The sequence below is a fragment of the Portunus trituberculatus genome, chromosome 41, assembly GCF_017591435.1.
Source record: "Portunus trituberculatus isolate SZX2019 chromosome 41, ASM1759143v1, whole genome shotgun sequence".
NCBI lineage: Eukaryota > Metazoa > Arthropoda > Malacostraca > Decapoda > Portunidae > Portunus > Portunus trituberculatus.
In genome coordinates this window covers 29,490,728-29,500,727 of record NC_059295.1, presented here as the reverse complement: position 1 = coordinate 29,500,727, position 10,000 = coordinate 29,490,728, and the positions used below count along the sequence as shown (strand labels likewise).

The 10,000-nt window shown below is 41.6% G+C and overlaps 1 protein-coding gene across 1 annotated transcript in view; it reads right to left on the bottom strand.

Annotated features, from left to right (window-relative positions):
• LOC123516822 (nephrin-like) overlaps positions 1 to 10,000 on the bottom strand; it is a 184,385-nt gene that overhangs the window by 45,613 nt on the left and 128,772 nt on the right. Inside the window, 1 exon segment of the mRNA XM_045276530.1 lies at positions 1,650 to 1,760. Coding sequence (XP_045132465.1) covers positions 1,650 to 1,760 — 111 coding nt within the window.

Here is a 10,000-nt window from a genome sequence, read left to right as displayed (position 1 = left end):
GGAAAAAAAACGAAGAACACGGAGGAAGGGAAGGAAAGGATAGAGTTAAAGAGAGAGAGAGAGAGAGAGAGAGAGAGAGAGAGAGAGAGAGAGAGAGAGAGAAGGAATTGAGGTAAAAGTATAAATGAAATAACAAAACCTCACGCTGAGAGAGAAATGAGATTATTAAGTGACAAAGAATGAAAAATAAGTTTAAAAATGTGAACAGCTGAAATAAGAATCATTCCTTCCTCTTCCCTCCATTTTCTCTCCTTTCCTCCTCCTCCTCTTCCTTCTTATCCTCTTCCTTTTCCTCCACCTCCACAATCCTTCATTTTCATTCTTCCTCTTTTATTCTTCTCTCCCCTGCGCTTTCCAATATATTTTTCTAGGGCAATAAGAGGCACTTAAAACACGAAGGGGAAGGGGAAAAATCGGCTCTAATGTGCAAGAAAATAGAGGTGAGATTGATCCGAGCACAGTCTCTGTCGACGACCGCTTTTGTGCTGTGTTGTACTAGATGTTGTTGTGATTCGGGAGGAGGAGGAGGAGGAGGAGGAGGAGGAGGAGGAGGAGGAGGAGGAGGAGGAGGAGGAGGAGGAGGAGGAGGAGGAGGAAGTATGGAAAATGTACTGCAGAAAGAGTTTGAGATGAAGAGAGGAGAGAGAGAGAGAGAGAGAGAGAGAGAGAGAGAGAGAGAGAGAGTCTGTTATACTTAATTTTTTTCTATATCAAAGTAGAGGCAACTCCATTTGGTCTTTCTTTAAGAGTTCTCTCTCTCTCTCTCTCTCTCTCTCTCTCTCTCTCTCTCTCTCTCTCTCTCTCTCTCTCGTCTTTCATATAGTCCTTATCACTTCTTTAACCTCTTCCTCATTCTTCTGCTTCCTGTTCTACTTAATTATTACCCTCCTGCTTTTCCTGTCTGCCTTGCTTTATTCCTCTCCTCTTCTTTCCTTCCTTCCTTCCTTCCTTCCTTCCTTCCTTCCTTCCTCCCTCCCTTCCTTCCTGTGGGTGAACTGCTGTGCTTCCCCGACCCTCTCGCGGTGTAATCTCTCATTCCTTTTTATTCCTTTCTAATCGTCCCCTCTTTTCATTACTTTTTACCGCATATCCCTTTTCAAGCACTCATGTCCCTTCCCTCTCTCCCTCTCTCTGAACCCCTTGGCAGCCTCTTTGACTCTTTTTCCCTTCCAACTGTGCCTTCTTTTTTTTTCTCTCTCTCTGTAACACTCATCACTGTTTTAAGCAATTTTTGCGTTACTTCATCCTTTTTCCTTTCATGTACATATATTTTTATTATTATTTAGGGCCCCATGACTCATTTTTTACTTATTTGCATAACTTCTTATCTTTTTGAGGGGTTTGGATTATCTACAGTCTCCATAAGCTATTTGTAGGCCTTGTGAAGTGTGTACAGTTATCTCAACTTATTTGCAGTCCTCTTAATCTACTTTCAACTCTCCTGACCTATCTGAAATACTCATATAACGCCTCTTAACCCACTCATAACCTTATCTGACCGCTTAACACATCTCATACCTTGGTTTATACACCATCCAAACTCTTGACCTTCATCAACTCCTCTCGTGTCCTCTTCCTGACCCTCTCTGGCACCCTAAGACTCCACGTGATATTCTTATAACGCTTGCTGACCCTGGTATTCAACTTACCACCCTCCACGTGGCACTGCAGGGTCAAGGTGGCGCCCACGTGGTAGGGTCCAATAAGTCCGCTCACTTCCAGCCCCGCCTCGCTCACCAGCTTGATCCTCCGCGGCGGCACTGCAAGGGGAAAATTAAAATATTTTATAAGGAATTTGACATTACATTGGTAAGAGTTACAAAGTTATACATTTAGACTTTTTATTGGCTGAGGGAGGTAGACCAAATATGTGATTTATTTGGGGTGTCACATTAGGTTGGATTTGGTTATGTTTAGTTAGGCTAGGTTAGGGAAGAGTGAATGAGTGTGTAGGGATGGGGTAGATAGCAGGAAAGGCAATGAGTGGTCAAGATATTTAGAGATAAGAAGACGCCACATAGACCCTTATCTTTTTTTTATTTATTTTAGTTTTGTTTTTGTTTTTTGGTTAAGTTAGATTAGGTTAGGTCACAACAGATTAGACTCGATTAATTTTTTATCATATGAGGTTGAATTAGCTTACATACCAAAAAATATAGGTTACGTTAAGATGGATGAAAGTTTTCTGCATTTTTTTCTTTCTTGTAGATCCTTTGTTCTCACTGGTTGAAGATTGATAAATGAATGAAACAGCGAGGTATGGTGGGTAAGGTACTAACGATAATGCATGGTAATGGTAGAAAGCTTTTTAAAGTCAGAGATGCAATAATGGTAGAAAGAAAGGTAATGTTACAGTAATTAATCTTTTCAGTACCATAACCATATTCATTCTGTTTACTATTTGGTAATTTTATACAGCTTCAGAAACTCATGTGCGGATTGAAATAGTGAAGACTGCGGCCATTAATCTTCTGACCCCTATAGACCCTTCCTAATGTCAATAAATTGGTTCAATCGTACAGAAATCTCAAGGTAAAAATTTGCCCCTCTATTGAAGGGGTCAAGAGTGAAAATAGTTATAACTTGGAGATGAAAGTTAAAATCACTTGAATCCCGATGAGTATGGTAAAAGCAGGCAATGGCAATGGTTACAATGGTGATAATGGTAATAAGGGTAGTTTCTGTGAGTGTAATAGTCGTGACGGTAAGCAATCGTGATGTAATTGTTTATTCTGGTGGGAGAAAGTTAACACGAGTCTCTAAGCAGGAAGCCAGTCTCGCCTCAGGTCGCTGACTCAGTATGCAGGAGAGGCAGCGGGAAGTCTATAAATCGCCAAGGCAGAAGTAAATCCAGACACATTTCATGCAGTTGTCAAGCAGAATATGGATGGAAGGCACGAGGAGCATTCACCCCGAACGCTGCTACCAACACCAACACCACCACTACCTTCATCTTCTCCTACACTCTCATCTGAACATTGTTAGCACAGCACGGAAAAATAACAACTCCCCTCACTCTGGTTTGCTAATACACTTGTCTCCTACTCAAGAGTGCGCGCACACACACACACACACACACACACACACACACACACACACACACACACACACACACACACACACAAGCGGCAAATTTACATGTCTCGTTTATTTATGTGTGTAGTTTCGCCGTTATCTCCCTCTCATCTGCAGGTGCGCCGTCTGTTACCTGTTTCCTGGGTATTATTTCTGGGTCTCCTCAGCTGCAATGATATCTCACGGATAGCCAGCTCTAATATGATTTTTAGTCACCCTCCTTCGATTCCATGACTGTCTGTACTCTGTAGGGGAACAGTTTGTTTGGCTAAGAAGGTGAAAGATATGAGAGATTACACGGAATTTTTAAGTCGAGTTATGCTAAATGTTATATTTTTAAGTCCACCTTGCAAGAGGTGGAAGTGGTGAGGCCGGAGTGGCATCCAGAAAGAGCGAAAGGTCCACCATGTAAAGTAAATAGAGTCACTGTAAACTATATTTGCAAGAATATATAATGATTTCAGAGGTTAATTGCTTGAAAATCATTTCAATTGCCTCAAATACTTTGAGCTGTAATGTTATTTGCTATATATATATATATATATATATATATATATATATATATATATATATATATATATATATATATATATATATATATATATATATATATATATATATATATATATATATATATATATATATATATATATATATATATATATATATATATATATATATATATATATATATATATATATATATATATATATATATATATATATATATATATATATATATATATATATATATATATATATATATATATATATATATATATATATATATATATATATATAGATAGATAGATAGATAGATAGATAGATAGATAGATAGATAGATAGATAGATAGATAGATAGATAGATAATGAATATTAGAAATACAAATTAGAAGTACAATCGGAGAGCATGTTGAATCAAGGTTTGTTTCCTCCCATCACTCAGACATTTCGCTCCGTAATGAGCTAGCGCGTCACCGCCGCGCCGCACACATCACTCTGTTATCACAGCGCCGCGAGTTTCGCAGGGAATGGGTTTGATTCAATGCGTGGGAAGACTGTAGCTTCTGAGACTGTGTGAGATCTTGGCTACGATTATTGATCTGGTGACTGGTCTGTATTGCAGTGGCTGTGACGAGCAGAGCAGCGTCTCCACTCCCCACCAATAAAGGTAGAAGTAACCCTAGTGATTCCCTCACTCCCTGGACTTTCAACACTTGCACGGACGAAGAAGAGAACACTAGCTAACAGACCGCTGACCCAGCTATACAAGCACGCAATAATCTTTAATGAGACATAGAATACTAATGTCCTTCGGTTTAAGGCAAATGTTTTGCGAAGGTTTTGAGATCATACATGTGGCTTGCATTTTAAAGTCTTGGGGAGAGACACAGACCGTTCTGGCATACTCTATATTAACGTAGCTCAACCTATGATGTTATGTGAAATGGACAACGGAGTTCTGTACTTATGTAACATATCTGGCTCCGCTGATACCAGCGAGGAGGAAAAAAAATGCTCCTTTTGCCATTGCCTCATCATAACGTATTACGAATGTGAGATTGGAGGATGTGGTGCCCCAAGAAAATATCATCATTGTGAGTAAACAATTACTTCACTAAACTTGATGGATGGATTTTCATCACCTCTACAGTTAGAAAATGTGCACAACGGCACGTGATCTCTACTCGGTCAATCCCGCTCATTTTTTTCTCTTTCTTTTTCTGGGTTTCGGTGTGTTTGGCACGAAAATCCCAAAACGAAGGACATAGAGTGCGCGTCAGTAAAGGTCCTACAGCTGATACAAGTAGATCGATGTTCTTGACAGTTGTCTAGAATGAGAAATGTGGAGGCGAAAGACATGCTGGAGGCATTCACACACCCGGAAATTGAAGCAACTGGTGGAGTAAATAACTCACCAACCTTCTGGTGAAATGCTCATCTTATCTGATTATAATGACGATGATAGATTTATACCAAGCAAGGAGATACGCATCCTCTGATGGAAAACAGTTTTTTTATATATATACATAATTTCTTATCAATTTTCATTCTCCTTTTTACTGAACTATGCATAAAAAACATCTGATAAATGGATCTTATGATAAAATACAGATGAGTTAAAGATAATAGTAAAAAAATAGTGTTCATTGTTATCATGATCACTTATTTTTCATTCTACTTTATTTTATCTTATATATTTATATAGTTTTTTTTTTTTTTTTTTTTACAGTATTCATGTCTCAAAAACTGGACATGCGTGACTTTTACTTACATGCAACAGACTGGCGAGGTGTGTACAAGTGTAAAGATGATTATTTACAATGACATCATGAACAGCAAAAACGAATTAACAATAAGTCAAACTCTGTAGCTATAATTCAACTAAACAAATTCAAATTAAAGTAGCTGAACAAGCATTATAGCGCCATTAACTATTTCACTACTAGTTCATTCTCATCTTTAGTCTCTTAAATAATTCCTTAACGTGAAAAGAAATAAATGAAGGAACGAGGGAAATATATAAACAAAATCTTACTAATATATTCACAAGGCTTTCCTTCGTGTTTACCGTTTCTGACATTATTATCTATCTATCTAGCTCCCCATTTATGTATCTATCTATCTAACTTTCGAAGAGTATCTAGAGTAGTTAACACGATGACAAAAGCAAAGCAAAGTGGTTAATATGCCCGGCTGAGAAGGCGTCATGGCTTGGTGGTATAAAGGTCTCCCGGGGCCACAGTGGCAAGTCTGACCTTTGCTCTACCTAAGACTCTTCGCTCAGGCTGCGGCTTCCCGTGATATTTACGCTGTGTTGTGCTGAGTCTTTTCATCTCGTTTAAAGTTGAAAGGATCTGCGAAATGTCTTTTTTTTCTTAGTTTTTTTCTTAGTTTAAGTGTGTAAGTGTGTGTGTGTGTGTGTGTGTGTGTGTGTGTGTGTGTGTGTGTGTGTGTGTGTGTGTGTGTGTGTGTGTGTGTCTATTTACAGATGACAATTACACACAGAAGTTATAACAGATTTGATGACAATGATATGTGAAGGAGAGGAAGAGTTGGAGTTGGAAGAGGAGGAGGAGGAAGAGGAGAAGCAGGAGGAGAAGGAGGAAGACGAGGAGGAAGAGGAAGAAAGATGAGGAGGAGGAGGAGGAGGAGGAGGAGGAGGAGGAGGAGGAGGAGGAGGAGGAGGAGGAAGTAGAAGAAGAAGAGGAGGAAAAAAGAGAACATAATCACCACCCTTACCACCACCGCCACTCCTATCACTAACACAATCACCACCACCATCAACAACACCACAACCACCACCGCCACTACCAACATCAACAACAACAAGAGCAACAATAATAACAGCAACAACAATACAACAAAGAGGGTGAAGTTGATAATAATGAAGAACAAGAAAATTATAAAAGAAGAGGAGGAAGAGGAGGAAGGAGAGGAGGATAATGATTTGAAGCAGTGCAGTGGTTATGACAACTCGGGAGCAGAAAGGGAGCAGAAAGAGTCAGTTATTTGAAAGCAGAAGAGAGAGAGAGAGAGAGAGAGAGAGAGAGAGAGAGACTGGGGAAAAGGATGGTGGTAAGGCGGAGTGATGTCATAAGATCGAGAGATGTCACCATATTTAGGTCAAATCTTGTGTCGCCACTGAGGAGAGCGGAATATTTGATGCCCCAGATGAAGAGAGATATGAGGAAAGAGAGGTCCCTTGGCATCCATTCGTTATAATCTCCCTTGATGTGTTCTATGTGTATTAATAAGCTTTAAAACTTTCCTGGTTGGCTTCCTAACTCTTGTTCTTCCTACCTCCTCCTCTTCCTCTTCCTCCTGCTCCTCTTCCTCATCTTCTTGCTCCTCCTACCTCTAGTTCATCGTTTATTTACCAGCTTTCGCGCCAAGCTTTCCTTCATCTCTATCCAGCGATGAACGAACAATAGTTTGCAGCGCAGTATGAGCCGTCACTGCCAACGCTGCCTGCCCGGTGCTCGCTGACTTATTCACCGCCATCACCACCTCCGCCGCCGCCACCGCCGCCGCCCTCATCCCCTCGGCGCTGGTTAAGCCGTATGAATAATTAATATAAACGAATTACAAGATCTGTGGCTGCTGGAATTATCGTACCGTGAGAATCAAGAGAGTCTGGCAATGACCGCGACGCTTTACGTATGCCAGCTACTTAGTGGAGCCCCACATGCCTAACTCTCACGGGTTTCCGGGTAATAATCAACATGCATGGACTGATTGCTTAAGCGCGGCGCTGAATGGAGTTATTGACAAAGCAGAGTGATCCTTATGCTACTTCTGATTAATGCGCTTATGTATAAATGCTCCAAAATCAGCTGTTCTTGCTTTCATGAATGATTGGACATTGTTTCCAATTGTTTCGTCGCCTTCCCGCAACTTCTGTTAAGAGGTCTGGTGGAGTTTATGGAGGCTTATCACTGGTGCTTCCATGACTCGTAGTTTACAAGAGAATTCCGCACATTCATCGATATTGTAAAACATATATTGAAAGTTATTCTTAGTATTTCGGTTGCTTTCAAAAAGTTTTGTGGATCTTCTGGTGGTTTTCAGCGGCTTTTTTTATGATTCTAATGGTTTAGAAAAGGATATTTCATCTTTACTCAGAAGAGACATTCATGAGAAATGTTTCAGAGTCTTCCTTCAACAATTTTTAACGTATTCAGAGAGATTTATACAGGATTTCAATACAGTTTTCATGGTTCGAACAGATTAAAGAAGGATCGCGTATCATGACAACTTCAATTCACCTTGAGGGAACTTCACAAAAATACCCTCACTGTTATAATCTTCACTAAACGATCAAACACTATTGTGAATGCAGTGGACATGTAGGATACCATATTTATACAGGCTGCTGCAGGAAAGAAACATATAAATGATACAGGCGGGCAAAATGGTGCAAAATGGTGCGTTGACAGCATGACAGACAGAATGACAAGAGTGGGGAGGCGAAGCAGACATACATAGCATTAAACAGAGAAAGGGAGGGAAGATATAACTTTGGCAGGAGAGTAAGATGAGAATGATAAATTGAAGCAGGCTAGAGAGAGAGAGAGAGAGAGAGAGAGAGAGAGAGAGAGAGAGAGAGAGAGGCGCTTGAAGTGTGAGTGATAAGGGTAGTGATGAGAGAATGGACTAGTAGGGATATGGAAGCAAGATCTCACACACACACACACACACACACACACACACACACACACACACACACACACACACACACACACAAGGATTAAAGCGTCAAAGGAAAGCAGGAGATATATGATGGGAGAGAAAACACAAAATTACCTCAGAATAGCGTGTTCATATTATAGCCAAGTAGAGTTACAGGTAAATAAATTGATAGATAATACATGATGGCAGGCTTCCGTGAGTGTATGTGCGTGCGTGCGTGCGAGCAAAATGGACCTGCATGCGCGAAGGCTGTGCGAGGCGAGCCGTTTAGAAATAATTGTGAGGATAATTTGCATGTCATCCATCTTCGTTAGCAATAATCCTCAAATTATTCCCTCCTTCTGACCCTCCCACCCCCTCCCTGACCCACCGTATGCCACTTGAACCCCACCACACTCCACCATGACTCACCACAGCCCACCTCAACGCGCCACACCTTACTACGACCCACCACACACCAACCATAACGCACCACACCCCACCATGACGCACCACAGCCCACCTCAACCCACCACACCCCACCATGACTCAACACAGCCCACTTCAACCTACCGAACCACAGTATGAGTCAACACAGCCCACCTCAACCCACCACACCATACCATGACGCACCAAAGCCCACCTCAACCCACTACATAAGACCATGACTCATCACAGCCCACCTCAACCCACCACACCACAGCATGACTCACCACAGCCCACCTCAACCCACCACACCACACCATGACGCACCAAAGCCCACTTCAACCCACTACATAAGACCATGACTCATCACAGCCCACCTCAACCCACCACACCACAGCATGACTCACCACAGCCCACCTCAACACTCCACACCACACAGCATGATTCATCACAGCCCACCTCAACGCTCCACACCACACCATGACTCACCACAGCCCACCTCAACACTCCACACCACACAGCATGATTCATCACAGCCCACCTCAACCTACCACACCTTACCACACTATCCGCCACCATGATCCATCACAGTCCACCTTGACCAGCAGTCCATTCTGATCCACCACACACTACCATGACCCACCGCAGTCCGCCCTGATCCACAAGAACCGACCTGAATCCATCCACCCCTACCCCCTTCGCAGCCCACCCTGATCTGTCACACTTCCTTTTAGCCCACAGTAATCCATTTTAACACACTAGAATTCATCATGATCCACCATTACCCACTCTAAACAACCACAACCAACTCTGACCCATCTCTACCAACATTGATCTATTTCTAACTCTATCCCTTGCTAACATCCAACTCTATCTATCCCTTGCTTCACCAGATACCCAATATAACCCATTCTGACCCATGACGACCTTCAGTAACCTCCCACGACCCCACTCCATCCAACTACGGCCCTCATCGAATATTTTCCTGGTCAATTTAAACTTTACTGAGCTATAATTCTTTCCCCGAGGTTCGTGCAGCAGGTCCTCCCTCCTCCCCCCGTCCCTTCACATCCATCCCACAACCTCCTCCCCTGTAGGTTCTCCGGATGGGCCCATAAATAATTCATCTACAGTCAGTCAGTCACTTCTTTTTTTCGAATGCTTATTTAATGATGCACATTTTGCCAGAGGCTGATGGCACTTGAGGGGGAAGCTTCTGAGAAAAAGGCTGAATAAAATATCCTGCCATAAAATTACTGCCTGCATGGTTCTTCTGTGTTTAATATTTATCTTCTGCTTTATTATCTTCAGCCGGAAGGAAACGTGAT